At 39.9% G+C, this 13,591-nt stretch overlaps 1 protein-coding gene across 1 annotated transcript in view; it reads right to left on the bottom strand.

The window, feature by feature from the left end:
- Positions 1 to 12,111, bottom strand: part of LOC125663951 (cyclic nucleotide-gated channel rod photoreceptor subunit alpha-like) — a 53,415-nt gene extending 41,304 nt beyond the window's left edge. The window contains exons 1-2 of the mRNA XM_048896401.2: positions 11,969 to 12,111; positions 10,569 to 11,676 (exon numbers count right to left, since the gene is read on the bottom strand). Coding sequence (XP_048752358.1) covers positions 10,569 to 11,632 — 1,064 coding nt within the window. The 5' untranslated portion in view covers positions 11,633 to 11,676; positions 11,969 to 12,111. The remainder of the gene's footprint in view (positions 1 to 10,568; positions 11,677 to 11,968) is intronic.
- Between the last annotated feature and the right edge of the window lie 1,480 nt (positions 12,112 to 13,591).

The following is a 13,591-nucleotide window of genomic DNA, read 5'->3' as shown; positions in this document are numbered from 1 at the left end:
GCAGAGGCCACCGCTCTGTTGGAACTTTCACAGAGTGAAGACTTCAGAAGAATGACAGACCAAGATAAACACCAGTATGCTGTTGCTGCTCTCATGCATCACAACAACCCCCTGCAGTTGGCATTGCACCAGGTCAAGATGTCTAAGGCAGAGTCCAAGAAGAAAAGGAAGAGGAGAGGGAGAAAGAGCTCAGAGTCCAAGAAGAAAAGGAAGAGGAGAGGGAGAAAGAGCTGGGTGAGACCCTGGATAGGAAGGCGACCCCAGTTTGGTGTTTATGACAAGCTGATGGCTGAACTCAGAGCTGAAGACCAAGCCTCCTTCCACAACTTCCTCCGCATGCCACCAGAGATGTTTGATGAGCTGAGAGAGAGAGTTGGACTCAGGATCACCAAGAAGGACACTCGCTTTAGACCGGTCCTCGACCCTGGTATGAAGCTGGCCCTGACTTTGCGACACCTTGCCTCTGGTGACAGCTATGCCTCGCAGTCACTGGTGGTCAGAGAGGTTTGCCATGCCATACTGGACGAGTACCTGGATGAGATGCTGACCTGCCCCAGTAGGCCAGAAGAGTGGAAGAAAGTTGCTTGCAGATTCTATCAGAGGTGGAACTTCCCCCATGTCCTGGGAGCACTAGATGGCAAGCATGTGGCCATTAGGTGTCCTGTAGACAGTGGCTCCTTGTACTACAGCTACAAGGGGTTCTATGTCATCGTGTTACTGGCCTTGTAGATGCTTACTACAAGTTCCTGCTGCAGCTGAGGCTCTGCTGGATGGGATGGGCTTGACTGGCTCCGGTCTGTGTCGCACTACCTCCTGCAGGAATCTGAAGTTGCTGAGCACCCACTCGCCCCCCCCCCCCCCTGTTCTTCTTGGGGCACCGTCATCGCTCTTGTGCTTCAGGAGTCTGGTATTCTTATCCCGCAGTGACCGGAACCAGCCCTTCAAGTGCTTCACTGTCTTGTGCATCTTCTCTGCCTGGGCCTCCCACAACTTCACCTTGTTGGTAATCATGTGGTAATCCTGGAGCTTAAGAGTCCCACAATACTCTATTCCCTTGTAACCACTCGACCATGATGGCCTCATGAGATTCAGAGAGGCTGCAGTTTATCCTGTCGCTCTTCTTCCTCTTGCCTCTCTCTTGGGAGGAGGAGGAGCTCGACCCTGGGGAGGCTGGAGATGGCGACTGGGACCTAGAGGGGGTGAATGTTGTCCTCTTCTTCTTCAGTTGCTTCTGCTACTGGCTGGCTGTCGGCCTCGCTTTCGACACGAGGGGGGTGGACCTCTGCGGTGATGGGAACAACCTCCTGGCTGGGAGAGGATGCTGCTCGTTGGCCTCTGTTGCTGGCCCTCTTGCTCTTGGGAGGCATATTTCTGCGATGTTGACTGCGCGGTGGTTGACATGGAAGTTATGCACTCCTGTCAAAAGCCCCCTTTTATACTGGTTGGCGAAACGTTACAGGAACGTTACACACACGCTCTATGCGTTACTGGAACGTTACAGGAACGCTAGACAGACGTTGTGGAAACGTCGGCTAGACGCTGGTCAAACGTCGAGAACGTTGTCTAGACGCTGGAATAAACAATGAAATGCTACCTGGACGCTAGGTAAACGCTATGAGAACGCTATCAATGCGCTGAGAACGCTAGGTTTTGCTGCTATTTTCGACCACAAACGTCGCCTGACACTGCGCGAACGTTGGCTGAGCGTTACCCAAGCGTTACAAGAACATTATAACAACGTTGACCTAGAAACTCAATTTGAAGAATGTCGACGTTTCTCCAATATTTCAAAACGCAACCAAACGTCTAACAAAACGCTATAGTGTGACAGGGGCTTTAAGACAACAATGTATTGTTGCAAACAAGTTTTACACTAAGTTTGATTACAATATAATTACAATGTATTTAATAAAAAAAAACTTAAATGATACACGCGGGACAGAAAACTCTACTTCAAGTTCTAAATCAACTAATCCTAATGGTCTGCGTATTTACTATCAACGTAAAGAGTTTCACGTCTTTAATGACCGTGTGGTGTGTGACAGCATGGCGAGGGTTGCTGTAAAGAGATCATGAACACGTTAATAGTTACAAAGAAATCGGTAACACGTTCAGAGAAGCAAAAAAGTCGAGGAATATTTAGGAGATACAGAGAGGTCATGAACACACTAGGAGATACAAAAATGTCGTGAACACCATAGGAGATACAGAGAGGTCATGAACACGCTAGGAGACACAAAGGTCGTGAACACGTTAGGAGACACAAAGAGGTCGTGAACACACTAAGAGACACAAAGAGGTCATGGACATGCTAGGAGACACAAAGAGGTCATGAACACGCTAGGAGACACAAAGAGGTCATGGACACGCTAGGAGACACAAAGGTCGTGAACACGCTAGGAGACACAAAGAGGCCATGAACACGCTAGGAGACACAAAGAGGTCATGGACACGCTAGGAGACACAAAGAGGTCATGGACACGCTAGGAGACACAAAGAGGTCATGAACACACTAGGAGACACAAAGAGGTCATGAACACGCTAGGAGAACAAAGAGGTCGTGAACACGCTAGGAGACACAAAGAGGTCATGGACACGCTAGGAGACACAAAGAGGTCATGGACACGCTAGGAGACACAAAGAGGTCATGGACATGCTAGGAGACACAAAGAGGTCATGGACACGCTAGGAGACACAAAGAGGTCGTGAACACGCTAGGAGACACAAAGAGGTCATGGACACGCTAGGAGACACAAAGAGGTCATGGACACGCTAGGAGACACAAAGAGGTCATGGACATGCTAGGAGACACAAAGAGGTCATGGACACGCTAGGAGACACAAAGAGGTCATGGACACGCTAGGAGACACAAAGAGGTCATGAACACACTAGGAGACACAAAGAGGTCATGAACACGCTAGGAGAACAAAGAGGTCATGGACATGCTAGGAGACACAAAGAGGTCATGGACACGCTAGGAGACACAAAGAGGTCATGGTCACGCTAGGAGACACAAAGGTCGTGAACACGCTAGGAGACACAAAGGTCGTGAACACACTAAGAGACACAAAGAGGTCATGGACATGCTAGGAGACACAAAGAGGTCATGGACACGCTAGGAGACACAAAGAGGTCATGGACACGCTAGGAGACACAAAGAGGTCATGGACACGCTAGGAGACACAAAGAGGTCATGGACACGCTAGGAGACACAAAGAGGTCATGGACACGCTAGGAGACACAAAGAGGTCATGGACACGCTAGGAGACACAAAGAGGTCATGGACACGCTAGGAGACACAAAGGTCGTGAACACACTAAGAGACACAAAGAGGTCATGGACATGCTAGGAGACACAAAGAGGTCATGGACACGCTAGGAGACACAAAGAGGTCATGGACACGCTAGGAGACACAAAGGTCGTGAACACGCTAGGAGACACAAAGGTCGTGAACACGCTAGGAGACACAAAGAGGTTTTGAACACATAAGGAGATACATATATTCTGTAAATGGAGAGATTAATCATGAAAGATGATATGATACTCCTTCATGTTTATCTTAATGTATAATGTCCACTCCCTCATGTTTATCATAATGTATAATGTCATTATTATGCTATATTCTCAAATTAAGCGAACGCAAACGCGGACAATGAGCCTCCAACAAGTTCTGAAATCTTCAAAATACTGACTACAAAACCCCCCACAAATAATCAGTACAATGGGCATCCCTTCCGTTTTGAAATGTTTGTGTTGCTGATCAAACGTGCTACATACTCTCCTTGTATCAGTTTTTAAAATCTCAAAAAATCATTACATAAAATAGAATATACAAACGAATACATATTGATAAAATCTTGTGTTCGCTGTGTTAGAGTGAGGTACATTATCAACTGCACCGAAAAACGTGATGGCTCTCCTGATGATGATACACCATTAAATGTGATGGATTATATGATAATGATCCGATTGCTTGGCTGATGATAGACCACAAAACCATGGTGACTAGACCCCTGATGTTACATCACAAAATCATGGTGACTAGACCCCTAATGTTACACCACAAAACCATGGTGACGTAGACTAGACTGGTGGCACAAGCCATGTAACATTTTTATTAGCTATAAAGATGGTGCTAGCATATACCATAAAATCTCGATATTTTATTTCCAATAGGATTCTAATTCTTATTTTGTCCAGAGGGGGTCATTAGTGTTGGTTGTTTGTTTTTTACATCCCGTCACGATTTTTCACTCATATGGAGTCGTCACCAGTTGCGTGTGAAGTACCCCAATCCCAGTTTAGACATTTGTCTAGCGCTTACGGCTGTAGCAGTGAGGATTATTTAACGTGCCATCGCCTTGCCGTGACACAGAACCTTTGTTTTTAAAGTCGTATCCGAAAGACCCGTGATTCTCAATTCTATATGCCGATCATTTGGTGAGGGAGCAATCACTACTACGTTTACGTCTTTGGTTTGACGCGGCCATGGCAAGAGCGGAACTCAAACTCACGACCTCCGGGTTAGGAAGCGAACGCTCTACCACTGAGGTACCGCGACCGGTCATTAGTGTAGGAGGAGATAGGAGCGTCCGTGGAAAATTCGATCAGATCAATGCATCAAAATCTGGTGGCTCAGCTCATAATGATAAGCGACGATTTGGTGGCTCAGCTCAGGTCAATGCATCAATATATGGTGGTTCAGTTCATGATAATACATGTACATCATGAACTGGTGGCTGAGCTCATAACAATAAAGATCTGGTGGTTCAGCTCATACAAATACAAGATTTGGTGGCTCAGCTCATACACTCCTAGCTGCAGAACTGTAGCTCTCTGAGAAAATATTCGGACAGATCAGATAGCTACAGACCTTCCCCTTCAACGTAAGAAATCATTAAAAACTGCGAGCTTTCGGGTCGTATAGGGCTTTATTGAATATTTAAAGGTATGTTTTGACACAGCTATACTAGGAAAATATGTTAGGGATTTTATTTTATATTAACTTTATGAGACGGCAATGCAAGAATATAGCGATATAAGGCCTCAGCCGTGCGCTGTGAATCGGAGGTTTTTTTTTTAAAGGGTGGATCTGTAGCTCTCCCAATATTTTCTCAGTTCTGCAGCTACAATACACCATGATCTGGTGGCTTAACTCATAAACATCTGGTGGATTCAGCTCATAACAATAAATATCTGGTGGCTCACCTCATAACAATAAAGATCTGGTGCCTCAGCTCATAACAATAAAGATCTGGTGGCTCACCTCATAACAATAAAGATCTGGTGGTTCACCTCATAACAATAAAGATCTGGTGGCTCACCTCATAACAATAAAGATCTGGAGACTCACCTCATAACAATAAAGATATGGAGACTCAAATGGTCATCATGGTACTTCATATTAACTGATAGTAAAGAATGATCGTGATTATTATATACTTTAGGTTCTTGTGGCCCAGCTCTATTGGCTTAGTTAAAAGAAATTTGATGGTGACATAAATTAGTGACTGTATGCCCTAATGACTGGGCTGATAAAGATACCATGTAATATCAGCTGATAAATATACGTCATGATATCTGGTGACTAGATTGTTACAGATACACTATGATATCTGGAAACTAGACTTATATAGATACGCCATGATATCTGGTAACTAGGCTTATATAGATACACAATGATATCTGGTGACTAGACTGTTACAGATACGTCATGATATCTGATGACTAGGTTAATACAGATACACCATGATATCTGGAAACTAGGCTTATATAGATACGCCATGATATCTGGTAACTAGGCATATATAGATACGTCATGATATCTGGTGACTAGACTGTTACAGATACACCATGATATCTGGAAACTAGACTTATATAGATACACCATGATATCTGGTAACTAGGCTTATATAGATACACAATGATATCAGGTGACTAGACTGTTACAGATACACCATGATATCTGGTGACTAGGTTAATACAGATACGTCATATCTGGTGACTAGGTTAATACAGATACGCCATGATATCTGGTGACTAGGTTAATACAGATACGCCATGATATCTAGTGACTAGGTTAATACATATACGTCATGATATCTGGTGACTAGGTTAATACAGATACGCCATGATATCTGGTGACTAGGTTAATACAGATACGCCATGATATCTGGTGACTAGGTTAATACAGATACGTCATATCTGGTGACTAGGTTAATACAGATATGTCATGATATCTAGTGACTAGGTTAATACATATACGTCATGATATCTAGTTAAATGGCTAATACAGATACGTCATATCTGGTGACTAGGTTAATACAGATACGCCATGATATCTGGTGACTAGGTTAATACAGATACGCCATGATATCTAGTGACTAGGTTAATACATATACGTCATGATATCTGGTGACTAGGTTAATACAGATACGCCATGATATCTGGTGACTAGGTTAATACAGATACGCCATGATATCTGGTGACTAGGTTAATACAGATACGTCATATCTGGTGACTAGGTTAATACAGATATGTCATGATATCTAGTGACTAGGTTAATACATATACGTCATGATATCTAGTTAAATGGCTAATACAGATACGTCATATCTGGTGACTAGGTTAATACAGATATGTCATGATATCTAGTGACTAGGTTAATGCATATACGTCATGATATCTGGTGACTAGGTTAATACAGATACGCCATGATATCTGGTGACTAGACTGTTACAGATACGCCATGATATCTGCAGGCTTTCAAGTGACATTTTGCAAAAAATAAGGGCCATTTGTAGGGCAAAATTATCATAAAATAAGGGCCTTTTTAAAAGGATTTTAAGAGCTTTTTAGACAAAAATAAGGATTAAATTTATAAATCAATAGGAAAGAAAAAATGTTTTATTCAGCATTTGCAAGAGCAATAATACAAAAACTAATTACCCACTCAGAAGATCATACCAGTGGTCATCAACAGCCATATTCGGCATTCAGTACAAACCATGATATAATTTAGGTGGACTCCCATGGCTCACAATCAATGCTGAATATAGCTGATAACCATCAAGATGTCTTCTGAGATGTGCATTTAATCAACATATTCATTTTCTGAAAGTATACTAAGACTAAATTTAATAAATTCCAACACTTACTTTATGTCAAATTTATTTAAACTTTCAAAATTTGAAAATGTAGGAATTTCAACAAAAAATTAGGGCTTTTTTAGGATTCTAAAGCTCAAATAAGGAAAATAAGGGCTGTTGTAGGAAAATAAGAGCCCTCTTGAAAGCCTGTATCTGGAGACCAGATGCATCATGATATCTGGTGACTAGGTTAATACAGATACGTCATGATATCTGGTGACTAGATTGTTACAGATGCATCATGATATCTAGTGACTAGGTTAATACAGATACGCCATGATATCTGGTGACTAGGTTAATACAGATACGTCATATCTGGTGACTAGGTTAATACAGATACGTCATGATATCTGGTGACTAGGTTAATACAGATACGTCATGATATCTGGTGACTAGGTTAATACAGATACGCCATGATATCTAGTGACTAGGTTAATACAGATACGTCATGATATCTGGTGACTACGTTAATACAGATACGCCATGATATCTGGTGACTAGGTTAATAGATACGTCATATCTGGTGACTAGGTTAATACAGATACGTCATGATATCTGGTGACTAGATTGTTACAGATACATCATGATATCTAGTGACTAGGTTAATACAGATACGCCATTATATCTGGTGACTAGGTTAATACAGATACGCCATGATATCTGGTGACTAGATTGTTACAGATACATCATGATATCTAGTGACTAGGTTAATACAGATACGTCATGATATCTGGTGACTAGATTGTTACAGATACATCATGATATCTAGTGACTAGGTTAATACAGATACGTCATTATATCTGGTGACTAGGTTAATACAGATACGCCATGATATCTGGTGACTAGATTGTTACAGATACATCATGATATCTAGTGACTAGGTTAATACAGATACGTCATGATATCTGGTGACTAGATTGTTACAGATACATCATGATATCTGGTGACTAGACTGTTACAGATACGTCATGATATCTAGTGACGTGGTTAATACAGATACGCCATTATATCTGGTGACTAGGTTAATACAGATACGCCATGATATCTGGTGACTAGATTGTTACAGATACATCATGATATCTGGTGACTAGGTTAATACAGATATGTCATGATATCTGGTGACTAGATTGTTACAGATACATCATGATATCTAGTGACTAGGTTAATACAGATACGCCATTATATCTGGTGACTAGGTTAATACAGATACGCCATGATATCTGGTGACTAGATTGTTACAGATACATCATGATATCTGGTGACTAGGTTAATACAGATACGTCATGATATCTGGTGAATAGGTTAATACAGATACGTCATGATATCTGGTGACTAGGTTAATACAGATACGTCATGATATCTGGTGAATAGGTTAATACAGATACGTCATGATATCTGGTGACTAGATTGTTACAGATACATCATGATATCTAGTGACTAGGTTAATACAGATACGTCATGATATCTGGTGACTAGGTTAATACAGATGCGTCATGATATCTGGTGACTAGGCTAATACAGATGCGTCATGATATCTGGTGACTAGATTGTTACAGATACGTCATGATATCTGGTGACTAGGTTACGAGGCTGATAAGGATATAAAGTCAGGTAAAAATTAAGGAATACATCACCTTTACGGTAAATGGACGAGTTTCACATTGCAGTTACAAACGAAATCAGTGGGAACGATAAAGTCGGTTTATAAGTGACCAAAAATAGGGGTCGATCCGGCGAAAGTGGCTTCAGTTATCATTTACTCACAGAAACTTCTGACGATATCGTACATATATTACATGTTTATGAGTGGTATAAGTTAATTATAATTGCCTATTAATGACATGGATTTTTATCTACGCCTACGATTCCTGAAATTGTCCCACAAATTACACTACAATCTTTTGATCAATAAAATATCAATACTGAGAGATTTTAAAAATTTAAAGCTTTGTGGTAGCACACTAAGAGTGAGGAAACATTTCCCACACAGATCAAACACTCCTCCAGTTTAACGTAAACTTATGAACCGTAGACTTATATTCCCTTAAAAAGAAGATGAATAGGATTTCATCTCTACAAGATACACAGTTGGATAAGCGAATGGATTGAAATTAAAACCAACACAAAAGTAGCGAATGGAGTGATAGAACAGGACTTTCAATACATCAAAGCTGTAACAGAGGGCCATGGTTAACAGTGAAAAGGTTGTCAAATATATCAGACTCCATTTGCTGTTCTCCAAACGGGGCAGTTATGAAGCGCTAGTCTAGTGTAAATTTGTGGATTGACATCTTCTAAACTGACATTTGGTTTACATAAAAAAGCATTAGTGCCAGAACTGTCCAAATTTCATTAGGCTGGATTGATTGCTATTTTGTAGAAGTAATGAATTTCTAACAGCAAGTATTTCCTTGATTGAGCCCGATGAATATACACTACCATGATACACGGCACTCTTATGAAATGAGTCTGCCGGCGTCAAAACCAGAATATGGGGACTTAGATTATTGAATTGGTCTTTCTGTGGGTAATCAACATGTAAATGTTTAGGAAGCCAAGAAATAGCTTAATAATTGGTATTACAAATCTCATGGAAGAGTATAATCAAATCATAGGTATTTTCGGAAATTTCTGTATGAATATAATCATATATCAAGTATTTTCGGAATTTTTCTGTATGTTTGAGAATTATATGAATCAGAATTTAGATCCGCCGCTGGCTACAAAAGCTTACCACATGTATATGGTCACGGATAAAACTTTTCCTCACCCAAGCCAAAAGATCAAGTTCAAATTTCTGATCCAAAGTCGAAAATGTAAAGTTGAACTTTCGGCTCAGGTGGGCAAAGGCGTGAATACAAGTATGGTAAATGGGTGGATGGGTTTTCTTTTCAATCTTTACTAAAAGCAAATTAAAATCAATCCATCTAACAGAAATCGACTTTGATTTAAAGTGATAACTACATTTAAATGCACATAAAATGGAATATAAAGAGCACTGAAAATTAATTGTGTATTCCACGTATAGATATAGAATATTATTTAGGGTTGTCGATATTTCGTTACAACAGTATTGCTGTGTAATTGTAACTTTATTTTCACATATAAATCGGAAACCAAAAGCGCATCCTCATAAGCGTTGTTTTCACACGTTTGATATTCATTTAATGGCGTGAAACTGCACATACATGCACCTGACCTCAAGTCATTGAATAATAATCGGTATCATTCATTCATGTTTGCTACATAATGATTCAACATTCAAACTACACGATTTTTTTTTAAAACCAGGCTCTTGTGTAAAGATGCTTAAAATTTATTACTCAGAAACTGTTCTGAACATTGGTAAAAACGAAATATGAGAACAGTGACAAATAATGAATGTCCTTGTCTCTACAAAAAGCAAATTAAAATACTTACTCCCAGTTAGATTCAGGCGGAGGGAGATCTCCAATGGTTGTTAGGGTCAGGGTAGACCAGAATAATGACGTTAAGTACTTCCGGGTCACGGACGCGAACTGTCCCACAGGCTTCGGATAGGACCAATCTCCCTGAAAGTCTTCTGCTTCTGAAAGCATGTAGTAGAAAGCTGCAAACCAATGAGATCCTAAAAACAATATGTGTGTCAGGTTTGCTACTCGAAAAAAGTTTGGAAAATGGGTTCTTGTTTCGAGTAGATGTAAAAAACGAAAAGATCGATAGGCTTTGAGAAATCTTGGAAAGCGTAACATTGGATGAATTCCAACGGTAAATTGAAGGAAATCTAAAGGAATTAAGGATGCAATATCTAAAACAATGTCTTTTGTCCGCACATATCTCATCATAAGTTTTTTTGAATCGTACACCATGATGCCTTTATCCAAATATCCCGTTCGAATTTGCACAAAGATGTCCAAAATGTAAATACTATCACAAAAAATATCACACGCAATCCACACCATCATGTTCCCCTCTTGAATTTCGCGGAAAGCCTCACGAGCAATACAGGTCCAGAGGTTGTAAAGTATAGACAATGTCAGGAGACCCAACCAGTAAAACATCACATTCCCGTCCGTATGCAGCACGGAATGGTGCTTTGTACGGCTCTCGTCCGGCGATTCGTCGTTCTCTAACTGTTCGTCAATGGTGCCGATAGAATCAGCACGGTAAGGTTGCCTTGTCGAAAACTTCTTCAGAAAAGAGTCTTCCCTGTTGAGTCCCTTTTTCATAGACGCGGCCGCATTTGTCACACGCACCGCGTGACGAATGCTACGCCATCGACGTCCCACATTACCGGAAGTGGCGCGTTGTTCCGCAGGGATAGGAAGTCTTTGTAATTTAGGTGATTCTGAATTACTTAATGAGGTAGCACTGAGCTTTCTTTCACGCTCGGTATCTTCTCTTGAGGGCCGGTAGGATATTTCTTCTTTTTCATCGCCTTTCTCATTTAAAAGCAGTTCAATGTTGTTAATGTGGGATGGGTTTTTATTTATCTCTGCTGTCATTTTACCAGGTCTCCAGCTATGCTTCCAACCCTTAGTATCCTATTCTACAAAGAATGAAATGTAATATCATTCTCTATGAAATATACGAAGTATGGATATGGCTAAGATTTCTTTGCATTCTTAATTGATCAGCTATTGATAAGTAAACAGTTGCACGTAATTCTTGATCCAGACGTAAACTTTATACATGATTTTGGCGTTTTTGTTTTGGTCAACATAACTTACCGATGAAAGCGATGGATATTTTGTATGCATTTCTAAATCATGTCCCTCTTTACATCTCATATAATATACACCATCTTTTAAAGCATAGTAAAATAAACATGCATTATTTACCTGTAAAAAGGGTAACAGCAGTTCCCGAGTGATACCAGGCGCATTTGTTGTCGGCAGGTGGTTCCCTTAATCTATGTCAATATAAATATGAAAAAGTAATATTTTTCCAATAAACCACAAATTTCATGACCGACAAATTTGGCATTTCTCCTATTTGATGAGAGAATAAAAGGTGTAGCATTTTACAACCAGAGTGAAAAAAATAGAACAGTTAATTAATGCGGCGGAGTGGACTGGCTCCACGGTTAGTGTGTGTTCGCTCACAAATTCCAATTACTGAGATCAATAGTCACTGCTGGACCACCGCTCCACTGACCAGCCAATCAAATAGCCAAAGTCAGCAACTGATAGCTCAGAATATTTCAATACGTCTTTCTAAAAATCACGGCTTTCAATATGGAAATGTTGATGGGTGTTGATTTCGCAATCAAATAAGCTATAAACACACACATTGACGCCCTCGATAGCGACATGCCACGCCTCGGTGCAGTATTTGTAAACGTCGGAGAAACTGAGGGAAATCGGATAAATTACATATTGATAACCATGAAAGTAATCCTTACATAGTGATGAATATTTTTGTATGTCTCTCCAAAGTTGAAACAGGAAAAGACGAGATCATTGTTCAGCTTTCGACGGAGAATTTACTCATCATAGATTTGAGTTGACCTAGAGCGAAGTGTTATTTGTTGATGTCTATTCCACGCAGGCAGGTTCTATTTCATTATGTATGGACTGATATCACTGCAACATGTGATAATTTAGTTCCCCGTCTCCGTTATAACGATAACGGGGCTTCCAAAATGAAATAAGTGGAGGAATCTCTCATATTGATCAGCATATTGTCAAAAATATTAATAAAAGTCGGGATACTACTATAAAGTCGCAAAAACGGAAGGGTTTGTACTTCTGGGTTTTGAAAGTAACTGGCAGATCTAGAGTGCATTTAAGGGGAGAATTCTATATTAAAATTGCCATGCAATATTTATTTTCCTAGGTCTAATCACAGCGGTTGAATTTACATGTTGGGGGCATTTTATGCAAATTAAATTGTAGAACTCACTTAGTTTTTCTCAAACAATGATCAAAGAAATACATGGAACTCTCGCCCGTTGTTTTTCCCTTAAGGTCAATCAAACAAATGATGATATCTTTTGTATGGTGTATGTTACATGAAATAAATCGGTAAAATTATTCAAGTGATCCAAATAGACCAAAGTCATGTGGTCCAAATAGAAAAATGTTCATTAATGTGATCCAAACAAAAAATGTTCATGTGATCTACACAGAAAATTGTTCATGTGATCCAAATAAAGAACAATGCTCACATGATTTAAACAGAAAGGTGTTCACGTGATCCAAATAGAAAATTGTTCATATGATCCAAATAGATAAATATTCATGCTGTCCAATGGAAAAATGTTCACGTGATCCAGACAGAAAAATGTTCACGTGATCACGTGATCCAGATAGAAAAATCCAAATTAATAAATGTCCATGTGATTCAATACAAAAATGTTCATGTGCTCCAAATAAATCATGTGATGCAAATAAAAACCAAATGTACATGTGGTCGAAATAGAAAAATATTCAAGAGCTCATTTTTTAAATGTCGTTTTCTAA

This window comes from Ostrea edulis, chromosome 1 (assembly GCF_947568905.1).
Source record: "Ostrea edulis chromosome 1, xbOstEdul1.1, whole genome shotgun sequence".
Classification (NCBI taxonomy): domain Eukaryota; kingdom Metazoa; phylum Mollusca; class Bivalvia; order Ostreida; family Ostreidae; genus Ostrea; species Ostrea edulis.
Note: the sequence above shows the minus strand (reverse complement) of the source record. Positions and strands in the feature narration are given on the sequence as shown.